Source organism: Cydia pomonella, chromosome 24 (genome assembly GCF_033807575.1).
Source record: "Cydia pomonella isolate Wapato2018A chromosome 24, ilCydPomo1, whole genome shotgun sequence".
Taxonomy (NCBI): Eukaryota; Metazoa; Arthropoda; class Insecta; order Lepidoptera; family Tortricidae; genus Cydia; species Cydia pomonella.
The window spans coordinates 12,963,375-12,983,692 of NC_084726.1; the positions used below are offsets into that span (position 1 = coordinate 12,963,375).

General features: G+C 37.3%; 1 protein-coding gene across 1 annotated transcript; it reads left to right on the forward strand.

Moving 5' to 3' along the window:
- Nucleotides 1–533: 533 nt before the first annotated feature.
- On the forward strand, nucleotides 534–20,276 carry LOC133531156 (uncharacterized). The gene is made up of 4 exons (XM_061869293.1): nucleotides 534–1,024; nucleotides 11,313–11,438; nucleotides 15,720–15,844; nucleotides 16,542–20,276. Exons 1-4 carry the CDS (start codon nucleotides 998–1,000, stop codon nucleotides 16,546–16,548), a joined length of 285 nt encoding a protein of 94 aa, XP_061725277.1. The 5' UTR covers nucleotides 534–997; the 3' UTR covers nucleotides 16,549–20,276.
- Nucleotides 20,277–20,318: the final 42 nt, after the last annotated feature.

Here is a 20,318-nt window from a genome sequence, read left to right on the forward strand (position 1 = left end):
AAATTAATTTAATCAGAAAAGTGCCCTTCATAGCAAGCATGGATTCACTAGCGCTCGTAATAAAAACTGACGAAAAGCCCCTTATTTATTTATTTATACATTTTATTGGCCAATACATGAACGAAAAATGCCAGAAAGCATTCTCTACAAGTCAACCACGGACTAAACCAAAAGATTGGGTTGGTTCAGGGTCATACAGTTAGAGTAAAATTAAATAGATTTCATCACAAAACTGACATATTAGACATACATAAATAATATTCACAGAATATATAAATATAAGTAAGTAAGTAAATATTCTTTATTGCACCAACAATTATACATTTTACATACATGTAAAACTACAAATGAATTTTAAAGGAAAATAGAACCAGGTAACAACAGGCGGTGTTATCGCTAAAAAGCGATCTCTTCCAGACAACCTTTAGGTAGCAGGAAATATACATACATACATAAATATATTTAGGTATAGGTATTGAGAACTATCATGAGCTATCATAGAACCTTGTTAAACAGATGCTTGCGCTACATGCGTGCACGCAAGTGAATTTGTATTCTACTGAGCCTGCCCAATAGGAAGTATTCGCACAGTCAGACTGCCCGGACAGCCTCTTTTGCTCATTATGTAAAAAACTATTTCCCGGTATAGATGACCAAATCTCAATAATAAACCTTACATCACGAAACACAATTACACGCCACTTTCCTTATCTTTATCACTACAAGAGCATGCGCCGAATAGGTGTACGATAACAACCAGCTGAACCACCAGTATAACAAGACCTCTATACTAGCAACCGTTAGACGTAATCACAGCTCTTATCTTTACTGGTCCAGATGTATGGCAGTTGGAACACTATCCCTGGTTATATCATTAATACCCCAGCTTTACATTATTGCCACCAAACGGTATCAAAACGCGGGATCGAACGAACGGAGGTCGGTTAGAAAAAGTTCCGTTGACTTTTAAGAAAAGAATTTTAGTGAAATAGTGAAAATGGTCGCGTTAGTGTTTTGTCTGTTGGTGAGTTTATTTTGTTTTGTGATCGGTTGTTGAACTCTTATTTGTTTGGGTTTTTTTTTAAATAAATACGGATGTTAAGGTATAGTTTAAGGCGCAGAATTCATGGCTAAATCTAGTTTATGAGCGTTGATAAAAAAATATACACAAGGCTTGCATACAATTTTTAGTTTTTTTCTTATTATTTAACTAAGTTTTAACTTATTTGTTATAAATATAAGTTTTGGTAGTATTTAATTATTTGAAAAATGACTCTGGTATCATCAAAAAGAAAACGTTTAGAACATAACAGAGATAATTTCAGTCATATACCTATAACGTGTTTTCATTTAAGATTAATATCATTATGTGTCGCACCAAGAATATTTAGTTATAACTTCAATACAAGCCATTTCCATATGGGTCATGTACTACGTACATGTTAGTAGTATGAGATTGTTAATTGTAAAAATAAATAGAAAAATGACGACCAGACTACGTTGGAAATTTGGCACTACGATTTTTCATCCCCGGTAAAAGAGGCAGATGTAAACCGAAGACAAGATGGAAGGATACGTCCTTCCACCCACTACGCTGAAAGATATGATTGAGTGCAATGTATCCGAAAACGACGTCAATGATAGGGCGAAGTGGAAGCAAAAGACACAGAAAGCTGACCCAATGAGGAAGAGAGACAATGAGAGAGATTATGCAAGTAGGCCTGAAAGGCAAGACAAGTCAATACGACATCTATAGTGACATGAAAAAAACATAGCAACTTTTATAAATATAACGGCAAATATGAAATAAAAAAGGAGATGTAAAAGGTCCCCAAAGTTATAGTAAATAATAATACCATACTTGCCGCAAAACTAACTGGCCACTGAGATCATAATGCTATCTCCTTTACCCTTGTTAAGACCAACCAAGAGTGAAAGAGATGGCATTATGACCTGACCGGCCAGATAGTTTTGCGGATAGTATAATAAGATTTGGAGATGTAAAGGATCTCCAAGCATCAAAATGAAATTATATGAAATAAGTGTTTCGTGTCGGGACTGTTAAGCTGAGTCTTATAAACAGATGTTACAGAATACATAAGTAATATTTATCAAAATACCCCCTCCTACGAAAACTCCTCCATTCCCCTACGGAAAGGTGACTGGTGTGGTGGCTGGCTCATTCCTAAGCCAAAGAATAGGCATCACCATTCAACGAAGGAACGTAGCCATATTTATCTAACAAGTCAATTCCACGCATATTCCAGCTAAACTCAAATAGTTTAATACTTAAACATGGTCATAGTTAAACAAAATCTAACGATAAATGATAACGGCGTAGTAAAATAACTGCAAGTATTTGAAAACGAGGACAAAACCTACATTAAATTTGGCACAACATACGCATCCGTCCACGGTACGTAAATAAAAGTGCGGACTTGAGAGGGGCTTCCAATTATAGTCCCTATATTGAATTTTACACGTTTTTATAAAAAGCTAATGTCAAGAACTCACATGGAAACTAGACTTTTATACTACGTCTGTGGCAAACAAGCATACGGCCCGCCTGATGGTAAGCAGTCTCCGTAGCCTATATACGTTAGCAAATCCAGAGCAGTTATATGAATGTTGCCGACCCTAACTCTCCGCACCCTTGTTGAGCTCTGGTAAACTTACTCACCCTCTGTTAAACTAGACTATTTTGCAACAGCAAATTCTAACAAAAACCTGAATAGGTTAAAGTTGACAGGATTGAAAAAAAAATGTTGTTGTGGTTAAGAGTTAGGTAATAATACATTACGATACAAGTGCGAAAAATAGGAAATTCGAAACGTGTGGCGATAAATTAAATTAAATTATTTTAAATCGACAAGAGTTGCGAATTGTCTATTCGCACATGTATCGTACAGCGTTTTACAGTACATATGGCCCTTTAAATGTTTGACACATTAACGTAATATGCGAATTTGCGCACTAGTGCGGTAAAGCCAGGTTCAAATGTAAAGGTATTAACGACAAGTACAGACTTCGCAGTAACAAACATAAAAATAGGCTGGTAGTCGAATCACACCGACTCGCCAAATCAGCGAAATTGATCCATATTTTGGGACCATGCGTCTACAATCGCTTGCCCGACACTATTCGAATAGCAGCTACCACCGCAGCTTTTAAGAAAAAATTAAAAATGTGGCTCATGACTCACTTATTTTATAGCTTTGAAGAGTTCCTTAACCTACCTATTCTAATATAAATCATAAGTAAGTGTTGTATACTTTGCCTTACGCGTAATAATGTTTAAATCATGAATTAAGTATGTATAATACCAACAATGGTAGCTGACCTGTAACTATGTTATGTTATTAATAAATTATTTGTATTTGTATTGTAGCACCATATGTACTGTAAAATTTTCTTGCAGAATCATTTCATATCACTAAAACTTGCGTTCCGTTTATGTTTGTTATTATATTAAAAATACTCACAGTATAATCTTGAGGACCGTGAAAACTGACAATCGTCACCTAAATATATATAAAAAAATATAGAAAAGAACATATTGAATTCAATCAATCGTTTCTTTTCTTATATATTTTTACTGAGGTGTGCCAATAAAGAGATCTATCTATCTATACTCCGCATTGGCGGATTGGAAATGCCATGTCGGCTTCTTGTGTAACAGTAGGGCTAAGATGGGTATGCTCTTTATGATTTGTCACCATGTCTGTCACGTTCTAACAAGTATTTAAGTGCGAAAGTGACGCATGACATGACAAGTGATAAAAATGCGACCATGATACCACTGCTGGTTGGTTTATGTCGTGGATAAAAACCGCAACATTGTAGTAACATTTTAGCACTTTCATATGATATAGGAGGCAAACGAACAGACGAATAAGCGTCGGCAATGGACACCTGCAACACCAGAAGGGTTGTTAGGGCGTTGCCAGCCTTTAAGATGCGAAAATTAGGGGCAAACTGAAAACCAACGCTGTGACAGCCAGTCTGTAACACAGCAAATGCTGAGTCCATGCCTTTTGTCACACTATCGTTTACATCATTTGGATAGGCGTAAAATTAATTAGAATTATGTTAATTTAATTGTTGCTGCTCTCCTATTCAACGTGTCTACTTGTTTGTTTTTGTGTCTTCTATCGTGTTTGTAATCCTGTATGTGTGGGACAATAAATATTCTTATTCTTATTCTTAAAATGCTCTTTTTCATTTCTCATGCTCTGAAAGTGGGTCTTTGTTGTTCTCAAAAGTGTGCAGAAAATGATACGTTTCTGCTCTACTGCACTGTACTTTCTAAATACCTTTTTTTTGTACGATAAGCAATTAAAATTTTGGGTTTAAATGGATTTATTGTACATTTACATTCTGATAAATTACTCTCCAATCCATAAATAATTATATTTTTACCTAAATTGTTAATTGAAAATTGTATTTGCTCGTATTCGAAATGAAAAGTAGAGTGTTTAGCTCGGATAATAAGCACCATTTCAGTCTCGAACTATTGGCGCTCGAACGCAGTGAGACTTCCTGGATAGAAATGGGTGTCTTTCATCCCTTGGTTAACAATCTACTATTCTTGAAGGTTTGAGGGTTATATCGCTTCGGAAATACCAGTGGCAGACGAAAATTCATGGACATTTCACAGTTTAACTGTGCTCATTAAATATATCAAATTAAGTATATTTTTATTTCAGATGTCCATACACGGTAAGTAAGTAAGTAAATATTCTTTATTGCACCAACAGTTATACATTTTACATACATGTAAAACTACAAATGAATTTTAAAGGAAAATAGAACCAGATGACAACAGGCGGTCTTATTGCTAAAAAGCGATCTCTTCCAGACAACCTTTAGGTAGCAGGAAATTTAGAACTCATACAAAAGTCAACAGGTAGTGCAAGGAGCTAAATATGGAGACTATTAAACACAAACACACATACTATTTATATAAGTATTAAAACAATACCTAATATAAGTACTAATAAATATACAATATAATGTAATAATATATATATATATATATATATATATATATATATATAATATTTATATTTACACATATACAATATATAAAATGGCAATTTAAGGTAGAGATAAAAAGTATAGTTTCAGCTGATTTTTGAAAATGGGGAGAGATTTAGCTAATCTTAATTCTACTGGCAAAGCATTCCATAACCGAACAGCCCGGAAGGTAAAAGAGCTATTATAAAATTTTGATGTAGATAAGGGACGGTTATAGTTACATTAACATAAAAGCTATGTTGGTTAGTATAAGTATATTTTAATTACATTTTTACGTAGGCTTAGTACCTACATGACATAAGTCAAAGTATGTGGTTCTGATCTGCTCCATTCAATACCACAGAATTCTGTCTCTACTTTCCTTTACGGATGACTCACGCTTGGGCGGCCCGGGTCAGGGCCAGGTCAACCGATCGGTGATCACGTCATGCTTTCTAGAAAACGAAGTGACGCGTGACGTTTGCCTCCGCCCGGACCGGGGCCGTTCTAACGTGAGTCCTTTACGCGACCCATCAGCGTCGTGAATTTTTCGCATAATCGCTAGAATAGAGAACCATCAATCCATTAGACGTGCAAAGTCCGGAATCAACGTAATATACTATATTATCTCAGTAATTGCTATAATAAATAGACGGAGAAAGCCAATTATAAAGGTGTTCAAGTAACCTTGTTTACCATATTCTTGTAAACAGCTTTTGCAAATCGGTGCAAAAATAGGTAGTTTATCTTCAATGAACTTACTATCGTATACCTATTAACTTACCTGAGTTATTTTAGATTACGAGGTCGTAGCTTTAACAATAAGTTATTAGGCATACGCCCCCTCTGAGAAGTAAGACATAGATATGTCAATGGCGCGGGGCGAAACTTGCGTGAGAAGAAATGTTCATCGCACTGTTTGAAATTTTGCTCATGAGATCCCTCGTCTATATCACTAGCTATTTAACGCATTTGTCTTTGATTAAAACGTGTAGAAAATCAATATAAAACCAGAATTTGACGACCGGTCTGGCCTAGTGCCTTTATAGTGGCTTTGTGGCACAGCTAGTGGATGTCATTCCAGATCTAGAGCCCAACTGGGGAAGTACCTCCACCCACCTTACAGAAAACTGCAGCCAAATAACACTAGACCCTACTTATAGTGTTGTGTTCGTGTCGGTAAGTAAGGTTGCCAGAGCTCAAGGAGAGGGGGGGGGGGGGGGGGAGGGGGGGCTACGCGCATGTAACTCCTCTGGAGTTGCAGGCATACATAGGCTACAGAGGCTGCTTACCATCAGGCGGGCCGTATGCTTGTTTGCTACCGACGTAGTATATAAAAAAGTGGATAGTGATAGTGACCCTGCCTATGAAGCCCATGGTCTCTGGTTCGAATCCCGGTAAGGACATTTATTTGCGTGATGAACACAGATTTTGTGTCCTGAGTCATGGGTGTTTTAGTATGTATTTATCTATATACGTATGTATATTGTCGCCTGGTACCCATAGTACAAGCTTTGCTTAGTTTGGGGCTAGGTCAATCTATGTATGATTGTCCCTAAATATGTATTATTTATTTATTTATTTATTCAATTTTAGCCTTAGCCCGTTCTTAACAATTTTTGCTCTACATATTAGACAATGTTAGATGCCTAATGAGGGCTTTAAACATAAAATCGACTATGATTTAATGTCTTATATCACCCGTCGATTATACTCTAATTAATTTAATCGCTAATTGGTCAGAGAGATAAGGCCAATCAGTCGTAGATTAACACTTCCGGTGTATCTACTATATTATTATGATAAAACACAAATCAGTCCGAAGGACACAAGGCCATAAATATTTATTTATTCACCTTGCACGAGTTTTACTTATCTTACTCAATTGATAATTACTTATCTTACTTATTTAAATATGCAAGTAGCGTGGAGTGCACCATGCTCGGCATTAAACTTCAAGCCCTAAGCACAATAATACTACTGTACAGAAAAGAAACTTCCTACAAAACCGAAGTTTGACAGCGATTCATGGACGAATTATGCCATCTCTTCCTAATGTATGGCACTATCCCTTTCGGCCATTTAGGGTTGTCAAAATTCAAGTGTGCCAACACTAATAATTGCTCGGAGCAATGCTGAGCCGAACGCAGCCGAAGCGGTGGTGGCTGAGTGGACCTAACGTCCGACTTTCAATCCGGAGGTCGTGGATTCAAATTCTGGCTCATACCCATGAGTTTTTCAAAACTTATGTACGGTATGGCATTTGATATTGGCTTTTTGGTAAAGAAAAACATCCTGAGGAAACCGTCCCACCTTCAAAGGTTGTTTATGTAGCCGGCTAACTAAAGCTTATAGTAAAAATATAATAGTAAAAATATACAGGGTGATTTCGGGGTCGTGGAGCAAGAGAACAAGACATCACACAGAATTCAAAGATGAGTCTATTGATGTTGCTCATTATTTATTATCACCAATAATTATGATTATTTTTCAGATGACAAGTAGAAAAAAACATGTTTGCATACAGTTTGGTCACCCTACTCAATGTGACGTCTTGTCGCTTTCCATACAGCGTATGTCAACAGTCATAGGGTGACCATGATTACTTCGTATAAGATTAATTTTACTTCAAAAATAATAAAAATCAAACTAATTATCTTTCAATCAAATACTACCGTATGATAATGTAAATAATTTATAGATTCTGAAAAAGTGGTTCTGGATCACGACTCAGAAATCACCCTGTATACAATAAAATAAACTAATATTCGTCAGTACGCGAGTCTACTCTAAAACAATAAAATATCGTCACTGGCCTTAACGTTCTTGAATTTTCATCGAGCCTAACGATGAATCCCGGCAGCAGGTGCTACTGAGGGCTACGCGGGCCCACCAGGCGCAAGCTGATGAAAACTTCAGCAGCGATTGTCAAGAAAATAAGTAGTCTTCAATTTTAAACGAGAAGAAAAGGCTGCGTTAGGGGCAGCCATTAAGTAAGAAATCTGTTTTAAATAATAATATAGAACATTAGATAAATGTTATTTGAGTCGTGCGCTTCGCCTTCAAATTGTCGAGAAAATTTCCCCCGAAGAAAAGCAAAAGACGAGCGAAAAGGGCATTTTTTTTATTACCGGCCAGTGCGCGCGTTGACTGCACCATGCAGGTTTGCCATGTTACAAGGTGTATATGTAGCGTGGGGACTAGGTATAGCCCTAGCTCTCTCGCGCATGAGCAGAGGCCTGTGTCCAGTAGTGGGACATACATATATAGGCAGATTTATTATATTATTATGAAATAATTCATGCATAAGAGATTTGCAGACTAGGTATCGTAAAAGATAACAGACCAGACGGATGTAAGATAAAAACTGCGGCCAAGTGCGAGTTGCACTCGCACGCCGTAGGTTTCTGGTTAATGTTAATTATACGACAATATTACACAGATCAACTTAGAGCATAGTAAGCTCAGTAAGGCTTGTGGGTATTAGACTTACTATTCAATAGCGTTCAATTCTGGTATATCGAGATCTCGGTATTTCGGAATCCCGCGCCTTTTTTCAATCCCGCTTGCTGCGGGATTAGGAGCGAGGGATTGCGGTCCCGCATGCTATATACTCGTAATGCAACAGGATTTGGAGTTGACTATATCGTAAGCCATCTTTTGTGTTCGTCACCATCTCGTACCCTCTCGTACTAACTTAAATGCAGTTCTTGTATTGTATTGTAGTACGGGCGATTTTCCGCAACTCGACGACTGGCGCCTATTTTGCGTGACAAGGGGGGGTGGAGGGTTGGCTACTCTTGCCAGCCCAACTCCTCGAGGAATCCTATCAAACCTTTGATGTTGAGTAGGACCTCAGGGAGGTCTCTCGGGGATCCGAGATGTTTTGCCCTGTATGGGGCCACTCCGCTGCATTCCAGCACCACGTGAGAGGCTGTTTCTTCTGTCTCCATGCATCCTCGGCATAGGGGACTGTCTGTGACACCTGTTATGAAAAGATGTTTGTTAAATAGTCCATGACCGGTTATGACACTGGTTACCATACTCAGTCGGACCTTATTCTTTGTAAAATATAAAAACGTTGATCGGGTCGCCATTTTCCCGAATGAAGGTTGAGGGAGGCGATGGCTGAGCCACGCGTCATACTCGTGAACGGGTGCTGTTTGTGGGGACTGGTACATTTTATTTTTGAGTTTTATTGCAGTGAGACACGTCATTCGATTCTCGGATGTTTCTTTTATCTTAATGAATGTTTCAATTATACAGAATTTTGACACTTGGAGACCCTATACATCTCTAAGGATAATTTGATAAACTATATAATCATTTAGTTCTGACACTTAGATACATTTACACCTCTAAATAATTTTAGATTATTTTTTGTATCTGTTTGTGTTTTACTATAATATAATTATTTTAGTTTTCTTGTTCTTCGATATTAAGATACTTTGTACATCTCTAAGTAATAATAATACTTTAGTTTGCATTATTTTATAATTTGTGCTTTTTTGGCTTGTATGTAAATTCCATGTTGACCTGTTAAAGTGTCCTTGTGGCCTATTTACTGAATAAATGTTGAAGTTGAAGTTCAAGTGAACTCATTTTCAGCAATATTAGTAAATGCATCGACTTAAAGCAGTTGCGAGGGCCTACATTTTCCACTACTGTATTTTTTCCGTTTTATTCTGTTTATAATACATTGCGATCAACACGATTAATGATCTTGAGTGACAACAAGAAACGGGGTCAATCCATATCTATTTATAAGTAATTATTTATTCAATAAGCGTAGATATTATATATTTTATTGATACAGATGATAATCTCAGGAATTAGGGCACATTGTTATTGATGTTAAAGGTCGCGTGTTAATCAATCAATATTGATCTAAACGCATAGATTTAACCAGGTTAATCTGTTGAAAGAGTAAATATATACAACTATCGTTGAACTAGCGGTCCAGTTCAGATCAGATATAAAATTTTGATAATAAGACGACGCATTATTTTACGACCGGTTTGGCCTAGTGACCCTGCCTACGAAGCTGATGGTCCCGGGTTCAAATCCTGGTAAGGGCATGTATTTGTGTGATGAGCATGGATATTTGTTCCTGAGTCATGGGTGTTTTCTATGTATTTAAGTATTTATAGATATTTATATATTATATATATCGTTGTCTAAGTACCCTCAACACAAGCCTTATTGAGCTTACTGTGGGACTTAGTCAATTTGTGTAATAATGTCCTATAATATTTATTTATTATAAATTTTGGCGTCAGGTCGTCAGTCATCGACTTCATTTTTGTAGTTGCCGTTACACGACTGGTTAGCTTTTAAAGCAGAGATAATGCTTCTTTTAAAAAAATCAGTTTATTGTACAGGCAAATGGGACCGATTCAAACCTCTAATTTTTTCATGTAAATTAGTCTAAACACTTCAATTCTGTAATTGTGATTTTTCAGTTAATTCTTGTTTTTTTTTACTTTAAACGGTAAAAACCGTTTTGCCACATACGACCTAATAGAATACGAGTAAGCTAGCGCAAAAGCAAATTCACTACGCGCGAAGTATCGGGATAAGCACGGGTTTCGGGAAGCAAGCAAGCGCCGCATTTTTAGATTTTATTCTTTATTGTATTTTCTGCACGATGGGCCATCATACTGGCCTACTAAGATGGGCTAGTGTGTAGAGAGGGTAGTAGAGTCGGATGGCTTACGGCGCGGCGGGATAGCGATAGGATGGCCACGGTGTCGGTATTTCGTCTGCACATCTAACGTAGGCTAGCCATGGTGCGTAGTGCGTACGCATCTACACGTGGCCCATTTCATAGTGCGTACTCTCAACCATCGCATAGCCATCTCGCTGGTTCAGCGCTGGGCCATCGTGTAGACGAGCCATAACGATGCGTCACCATAAGGCGCCTCGTGCGCACCAATAAGTGTTCAAGGCCGTAATAATGTAAATTATCATATTACAAAATGATAACACCGCATGTTACTAGTTACGAAAAAAACGGAAGCGATAGCGATAGCAATAGCTGAGAAAACAGCCGTGCGTTCAAATCGAAAGTCATTATTATTTTATTTAAATCTGACGAAAAAAAGGCATCAAAATAAAAAGCGGCTCTAATCGTTTTTCTTAATTTTTATTTTATTTTAACTTTATTGCACAATATAACAAATAAAGTACAATAACGAGCTTAATGCCTAAAGGCATTCTCTACCAGTCAACTATCAATATCTTAGTTATTAAAAAAATACTATTTATGCTTAATTATTAAATATATTTTTTTTCAGAAACACTCACTAGCGTTGCTGCTTCTAAGCATGTGTCTTGCGATGCTGGTCCGGGATTCGAACGCGCGACCCCCTGGAAACCAGGCTACTGGCATATTCTCCGAGTCCGCTCAATGTAAAACAGACGTAAGTGCATGTATAGACCGCGAGCCAGGAGCATATTTCGTCAGTCATCGCCTCCCGGCTGATACTTGACAGATGATAGTTTAGATTCTAAACTATTGATTGAAGGTGCTTTTATATATAAAAAAAAAACCGTCAGCCGCTTGTATTGCAGTGGAAAGACCGTCAGCTATTCACATGTAAATAATGCGCACCTTACCACTATATGTCCGCAAAGTATGCGTTATGTGTGAATTGCGTAATCCGTTTATCTGATTTATTTGAAACGCCTGATGGAATGCTACATGCAAAGTTATTCCTACCATAAAAAGGTAAAGAGCTTATTTTTTACATGTCCATGAGACTAGCTGACGTTATTTCCACCGCTATACAACTGGCTGACGATTTTTTTAAACTAACAATAGTTTCTGAACTATCTGACAAAGTATCAAACGGGAGGCGATGACTGAATTTCTTTACGTGTTCCGGTGGCTGCCATTCCTCAACCTACCAACGGAGTGGCAGCTGACGTCCACGGGGGTTCATCATACATAGCTGCTAACCAATATACGAGTTTTCACCCGGGAGGCGATTGGTCATGGAAATCTGTTCCTGGCTCACGATCTTTTATTTTTTTGACACAGCGGCGGCATCAACGCCATTTGCCAACCGCACGTCTTCTTCTTCAGTGGGTCCCTCAATGCTGAGGATCATGACATCATGTCCTTCTATTGAAGTTCCTTCATTCTTCGCCACGCGCATGGCCTCGTGCAGTTATAATTGATTTGGGCACACCATCTAGTAAGGGGAGGGCCCTGAGGTCTGGTGTCTTGAACTTTGCCCGTCATAATAACTCTCTCCAGGCTATAACCTAACCCCCTTATTCATAAACGTTTATAAAGTTGACAAGCCGCTAATAATCGTTAGTCCTTTTCCGACGTATTGGCATGATGGAAAGGGACAAACGATTATTAGCGGCTTGTCAACTTTAGTAGACGTTTATGAATAAGAGGGTAAGAATTTACCATTAGAAAAATGAATTATGTCAAGTAACAAACTGTATCTATGCCGTGATAAAGATTACTTATAAAAATAAACATTACGTGACATTCACGCGGTAGGCATTGATGTGATAAACTATCGTTTATAAATAATTTGGGGATAACTTTTATCACACGTAGCTAATGTTATATGTCTATTAAAAAATCAAATATCTAAGATCTTTAAATATCGATAACTGGTTCCGATGAGTAGAACATATACTTAATGTACTAAAGATTTGTGAGTAAAATTAATTTTGTAAAAACGAATCGACCTGAGACTGACCTCCTCCACGAAGCTTAGAACTACAACAACTTAATTGTGTCAGCACCTTCACCTACCTCGGCTCACTTATATCTAGCGACGGCAGCTGTGACGGGGAAATTATCCGGAGGATTCAAATAGCAAAGGAAGCCATGCCTCGGTTAGACAAGATCTGGAAAGATCGAGGTATATTAAAACAGACGAAGGTTAGACTTGTGCGTTCTCTGGTGTTTCCAATCTTTCTCTATGGTTGTGAGGCATGGACTAAACGAGCAGATTTGATCAAGCGTATCAACGCGTTTGAGATGTGGTGTTGGCGCCGGCTTTTACGGATACCTTGAACAGCTATGAGTACTAATAAGTCCATATTGGAAGAGCTACGCATAAAACGCCGGTTGGCAACAATATACCAGGAGCTAACTCTCAAATACTTCGGACATCTCTCACGCCGCTCCCCGGATAGCCTAGAGAGAGTTATTATGACGGGCAAAGTTGAAGGCACCAGACCTCAGGGCCCGCCCCCTACTAGAGGGTGTGCTCAAATCACTGCACATAGGTGCATAGCAATTAAAACTGCACGAGGATGGCCTCATGGGGGCTTGGCGAGGAATATGTGTAAGTCCTCAACCCGCATTTGGCTGGCTGGTTTGGCCCAAGCCCTCTCGCGCATGACCAGCAGTGGGACGTATATAGGCTGAATTATTATTTATTATGATTATAGGACAAAAATTGTGGGTTAAAGATATTCGGTATCTTGTGCTGGTCAGAAAAAAGAAGAAGTAAACACTTTTTTGACGCGAAAAATTGTTGTCCTGGGATGGAGGATTGGCTGCGACCGACCTGCCCCACTGGGAAAAAAAATTCTACTATTTGGGTAAAAAAAAATATTCTTCTACTTTTTCCTAATTCGAGCACAATATTATACCGAATATGCGCTTAAACGGTACTCCACTATTTTTGTTAGATTCTGTATGGCTAGTGCCTACCATAATGTGTTGGGTGATAGCAAAAAAATCATTCTGGAGAATAATGCAAAAGGAAGACTAAAAATTCAGTCAGGTTCTCAGGATCCTTATCGTACACAGATAAGCGGATAATATAGATTTTAATCGAGGTGGTTTAATCCCAACAATAATAAATAATAGGAGCCACTACCCGGCTTGGACTCGGGTATGTTCTTAAACTACGGCCAAAAGACCTCTCTTTTAACTTTCGTTCTTTTCGTTCGAACACTACTTGTAACTTTTTTTTCGTTCAATGTATGGGCACCGTGAATTTCATCTCGTTTTGTGTGGTAGGGTACAGCACAGCGAATGTCATTCCAGATCTAGAGTAGAACCTAACTGGGGAAATACCTCCACCTTACAGAAAACCGCAGCTAAATAACACTAGACCCTACTCATAGTGTGTTCCTGTCGGTGAGTAAGGTTGCCAGTGCACGAGGGTGCGGAGTGTTAGGGTCGGCAACATGCATGTAACACCTCTGGAATTGCAGGCGTCCATAGGCTACGGTGACCGTTTATCATCAGATGGGCCGTATGCTTGTTTGCCACAGTAAAGTAAAGAATAATGCAAACTGTTGTATATTTTGTCTTCTGAAGTCATAAATTTGTTATTATCTTCGTTTGATATCCTTAAGACCTTGCTAAATACCAGTTGATATCCAGCCTGGTAACTCCGGTCACCCACCTTTCGGCTTCATTTGTTTATTTGTATGTAAATTTATTACTTAGATTATTATTGCTATTTACGTATCGAAAAGAGACTTAAGGTATTAACCTTTTGTCTGTGAATGATAAGAAACCTGACCGAATTTAAGACATCTTTTTGCATTTCTTTAAGAACGTTTTTTTTCTGCTGTACCGCGGTTTGAACTTACCACCTAGACTACCACACACATATGAAAAAAGAAACGATTATATTGTTAGTTATGCTGGGAATTTTCCGCTAATCGACAAACATTGTGTCTATTTTGCGTGAATACGAGGTAGCGCTACTCTAGTCACCCCAGCTCCTCCACGAAACCTAGCAGTGACTTCAGGTTGCTAACTAGTAACTACCTCCTTTAGTGAGCAAGGAATTTCTAGGTATTTGTTCCCGTATACTTCTACCGGTTTATAGTCTAGGAGAAAATGTTTCGCTGTTTTCCCTTCTTCTACGTAAAAAAATTGCGTGAACTTTTTTTTGGCATTTAATAAGGTACAGTTTCCTGTGAAGGTAATAATGTTCTGTTTCGAGGATTTTTGTGTATTTATTGGAGTAAATAGATACAAAATACGCAAAATATTATCTACTTAATGACAGTAGTGGCCTAAAAATGTTATCGTATCACGCACAATATCACTTTAATTTTGAGCTTTAGATATTTATCTACGGTAATGTTTTTATATCAACAAAAGTTGATGTATACCTCTGAAGGTTTGAGTGCGAATAGACGTTTTTATGTACTTTATCTATTATGTAGCGATCTTGAAGATAAGACCACCTGTTGTTACTTTTACGTAAATGAATTCATAATATGTCTGTATCAATAAAAATAAAAGTATTTCATTCTATTGATTGTTGTACTAGTTAACATTAATTCTTTGCTTGCTTTTTTGTCTATAACTCGTTATGCCTCTATAGGTATATTACATAATATCCTGTGATTATAACAGTTATAAACCAATAAACTTTTTTAGTTTAGCTATATATGCAATATATAGTATATACATAATAAGTGTACTTGAAATATTGTAACTTAAAATTGAACCACTTTCCAGTGTCTGTTTGAGTTGAAATTTGGCGTAGGTACTGCCGTATTTCCGACAGCAAAACAAAATGCTGTAACTTACGTAGAGCTGATGTGATGATGCAGTCTGAGAATAGCCAAAGGAACTTTTCGATAGATAAACACAAACATAAGTATGGAAAGTAGGTTGCTATAGGCACGTGGAGGGGAGTACAGGCAGCAATGTAAGTGTGAACAAAAAAATACAGTACCTAACTTTTTGTCCCCAGGATGAGCTAGTGGACTTATGCCAGCGCTGCGCCAAGCTGACAAAAGGCAAGGATGCCTACAAGACTTGCTGCTCAGCCGACCTGAACGCCAGGAAGTGGTGCTATGACTACGTCTACTTCGGAAGGTGGGTGTCGGTACGATTGTACGTTTCCCCGGTTGCGTACGAACGGGGTCCGTTTTGAGAAACTAATCCCACAATTACTCAGTTTTATAAAAAAAAAACGAAATGCAATAGGTACGTGTGCTACTTATACCTGCATTTTACGAAAGTGACTGCCATTTGAGTACACACTAGGCCTTGTTCGGATTAGTTTGGTTTTCTGATTTCTCGCGATGTTTTCTTTTAACGAAAAGCAATTGGAACTTCGTCCATAAGTTCCAAGAAAGTACATAAAGATAAAAAAAAACTTTATCATCATATTTTAAAAAAATATTGTAAAACTCTATTGCAAAAGTGGCAAATAATTGCTTGATTCAAAAATAATTATTATAATTATAAAATCGTAATTATTTTTAAAATTAACAATTTAGTTTAATATCTCACCTTAACCTTCTAAATCCCACAGTCCTTTTTGCAGTTCTGAATTTGAAAAAAATCGATCAATTAAAAAAAAAGGAATTCGGTTTGTATTACGTTTTCGATGATTTTTTTTGCTTGTATTGTATGTACAGTCAACCAATTTGAATCCTAGGCCACTATAGAACCTTGCATCACTCAATAAGCACAAAAGACACCGGGACTAAAAAGGTTTTCGACTTAAAAACCGTGTCAAACCACCGAATACTATAAGAATTGTGTACTGACATGTTTTTGTTACCAGGGAATGAAGAAATGCCGAATGAGGAACCATGACTGATTGTGGCTGGCAAAATTACTACGGAAGACAAACGAATCAGTAACAAATTCAACCACATCATAAAAGAGTTACTATTTGTTTAATGTGGACGCTACGTCAGATGCCTCGCTCGAGCGTTTTTTTGCGGCAAAAACTATCGGACCTTTATAGCTATGAGTGAATCAGCTATTTAACGTATTGTAAAGCGTTGCGAGATGCAGATACCTTTAACGATGACGTATATCAAGTACGAGTATAAATGTGCTATGATTGGAACGGGCGATAAGAAAATCCCAACTATACCGAAAATAGAAAAACTAACATTAATTTTTTTGGAAGAAAACTATTGACGCATAAAATAAAACTTCCGTAAGTGTAAGGCCTGAGTGGACGCTTGAGCTGAGCGTACAGCGGGGCGGGGCGTGCGGCGTGTATGTTAAACAAATGCAAACGTATAGGAGCGGCCTTAGTACACGCTGCTCACATCACTTGTGAGCCCGACGCCACGCTCCGCTTCGAGCGTCCACTCAGGCTTTACACTAAGACTCACGCAAATCAAATATATTAAAATTGGACATTCATGTTTTTTAAGTCGGGAATTCAATCAACTTGTTGAATATCATCATTATAGAATGAAATGTGCCAAGCAATTTTCGACTTGAAAAACGTTGGTGACCTGGTTGAATAATGTATATTTAAGATATTTTTGTTATGCTCAAACGTCTGATTTATGAATAACTCGTATATTCGGGTAAAACTTTTAGTTTTTAACACTTGCTATGTTGAACTCAGAAATAACAAGACATACTTTTTTGTATTCAACTTGTAGAATTAGGTATTTAGGTATTTTGTTTATCAGCTTTATCTGCGATAAAGTTACTTCTGTGTTCGATGGGTAAAACCTACCTACTGGCTGGCCTTCCTTAAAATATTAGCATAGTCAATCAAGAGAGATAAGTAGATTTTTATTTTCTCGTCAAATTTTTTCTTCATCTGATTTCGATAAAGTTTGTTAAACTACACTTAAATCGACCGGGACGTAACTCAGTGGGAATATTCAAACATATTTTATGTTCTAAATTAGGATTTCGTGTTTATTCCGACCAGAGGAACTCTTCAAACTACCCATTTCTTAACGAAATCTGGCAAAAAATTAAATGGACAAAAAAATAAAAAACGGCCCAATCATCAAGTGAGAAGAGAAAGAGAGCTATATGGAGATTAAACGTGGCTTTTTTCATGTCTAGCTTCTTAAAAACTTTGGTTGCCAGGCAATGGGTGTTTTACTCTACTTTGTACTATAAGACATGAACATGACAATATAGTGAGAATAGTATCGTCACAAGTCTCCTCTTCTGGTAATCATCGGTGCTTATATATACGTATGTTATATTGATGTATATACGTAAAAAGTAAAGTGTATTCAAAACATTAAGTCACCCGACTCACGCTATAGGCCAAATTTGATCCAAAAATAGCGTTTAATTCCCAGCAAGCTGGAAATAATTCTAATACTTTTGGCCCTAAATGCGTGTAATCCAAGTTTTCTTCATCAAAGGAGGTGTGCATGAATTTTGGGAACCGTAGGAGATTACCAAACTACTCGATTTAGCAGGAACTCACCATCAATTGCAAAGCCAATAATTATGTGTGATGCATCAGACACTATTAAAAAGGCGTTTTCGGATTTTTTACATAAATATATGTTAAAAAAAAGATATTTAAAGTGGCGGCCATTTTTTACAAACTTCAACTACAAATTCATATTAAAGGTACCTTTCGGATCCTCAGATATCAATTTTGATTATCATAATTAGATCAAATGTTCTGTCGGACGTACCGTTTTCGATCCACTAGCAAAAATGTATGCACACCTCCTGAGATGGAGCAAAATCGGATTACACAGATTTAGGACCAAATTAAGGTATTTAAACAATTTTCGGTTTGCTGGGAATGAATTCTTCGAAAAAATCTAATTTGATTGGCCTCCTAGAAAGGTCCGGGTCGTAGTCGAGGCACACTTCGTTTTCTATGACGGGTGATTGGTGATCGTGTTTTCTATAGAAAAAATGTCGTACCATACCACGGCCCGGTCCCGAACAGCAGCATGAGATCCTTTATTATATTAGCACCGATGAATATCACTAGAGAAAAAGTGCTATAGTATAAAATGTGATAATTAAGTATGTATTTAGTATTAAGCTATATTTGTGATATTAAGTCAGAGCTTTGCATCGATATTATTTGCACAGATGTAAGACACCGTTTAGAATTATGATGAAATGTCAAAGTGAGAATCGATTGTGAGATTATTTTAATTATTTTCGTTGTCGTGACGATATGAAAAGATTTCTTATTATGGAGTGTGGAATTTAGAGGAGTGACATCTCTTATTGTAGAACTGTTGCAAAAGTGTCCAGCTGCTGTATAAATAATAGTTCCAAATCTCTCCAGAGTAGCGCTAGACTAGCAAGAACCTAGGCGCTATTGACGGAGTGAAGTGCGCTGTCTATGATTTGATTTTTTTGTTCAAGTATTCTAGCCATTGTAGCGCCACCTATTTATGGTTTTTTGACGACACTTTTTGGTACATGGAAATTTATTTCCTTACCTCCACCTTCCGTATTTCTTGTGGAAGCTAGAATATTTCTCTGTGGTTTTAAAAACCAGATTATCTCTGGTAACATCATTAATATTAAATACAACCTGACAAGATTCTATTTGACCTTGAGATAGGCCGCAATTACTTTATCAGAGAAATGCGAATATAGATATAGGAGTCATTGAAAAATTACAAACCTATTATGGTGTAATTTAACATATTCGACGTAGGTATATGATCATTCCTGTCATTGACATATATATCTAAGGACGGGCCTTACGGGCACTAAGAATGACGCTAGTTCAGTGGTGTCACTCGAATTCGAGCCAATCGTGCAGTCTAACGTAACTAGTTACGACCAATTGCGCGCGTGGTGCGAACTCATCAACCAAACGCGTTGCGGCGTTAGACTGCACGATTGGTTCGAATTCGTGTGCGTGACACCGCTGTACTGGCCCCATTCTTATAGGGAGGGTGCGCGTTGGAGGGTCTTCTGCCATCTTGTTTGCAATACCGTACCGTGCACATACCGTGTTTTCTTGTGCATAGTAGGTTCTGCCATCTTGTGGGCTACATCGGAACAAAAATTATCACATTTACGTCTCGCGCTTATTAGTTTTCTCAGGTTTGCTGTAAGGTATCTTTTTATATTGTCATATGTATTATTTAAGAATTCTAAAAACACTCGACTGCTTGTTATTTATATTTCGTCAGTAATTGAATAATTTCGATATTATTAATTTTAATTTTTTTATCGTTTAGACGCTTCATTGTTATTTTTATTTTATTTATTTATTTAGTTACTAAAAGGTGAGATGTAGAATAGATGCACTAAAGCTTCCTCAGGAAATAATAAAACTATTTTGGTGCAAAAAGGATAAGGAAAATGATACGAAACATTAAAAAAAAATATCCTATCACTGTAAAGAGACTAATGCAATCTATGCTGCATTTTACCCTTTTTTGGTTTTCAAATAAGCAGTCGAGAAAAAGTAAGTACCTATGGTGCAAAAAATGTGTCTTAAGTCTGCCTCAAAAATGGCTGTGATAATTTTATTTACGTAAAAATTATAAAAAATAAATTTGATAAATTTTTTATAATAAATAAGTGTTTATAACCTTTGTTTTATTTCGTTAAGCAAAAAGGGTAATAAAAAAGG

Excerpts from the sequence above, each read along its gene's own strand:
- LOC133531156 (XM_061869293.1), top strand. The coding sequence starts at position 998 with ATGGTCGCGTTAGTGTTTTGTCTGTTG. Across the intron at positions 1,025-11,312 it reads CGTTAGTGTTTTGTCTGTTG|AAACACTCACTAGCGTTGCT; the intron begins GTGAGTTTATTT and ends ATTTTTTTTCAG. Across the intron at positions 11,439-15,719 it reads CCGCTCAATGTAAAACAGAC|GATGAGCTAGTGGACTTATG; the intron begins GTAAGTGCATGT and ends TTTTGTCCCCAG.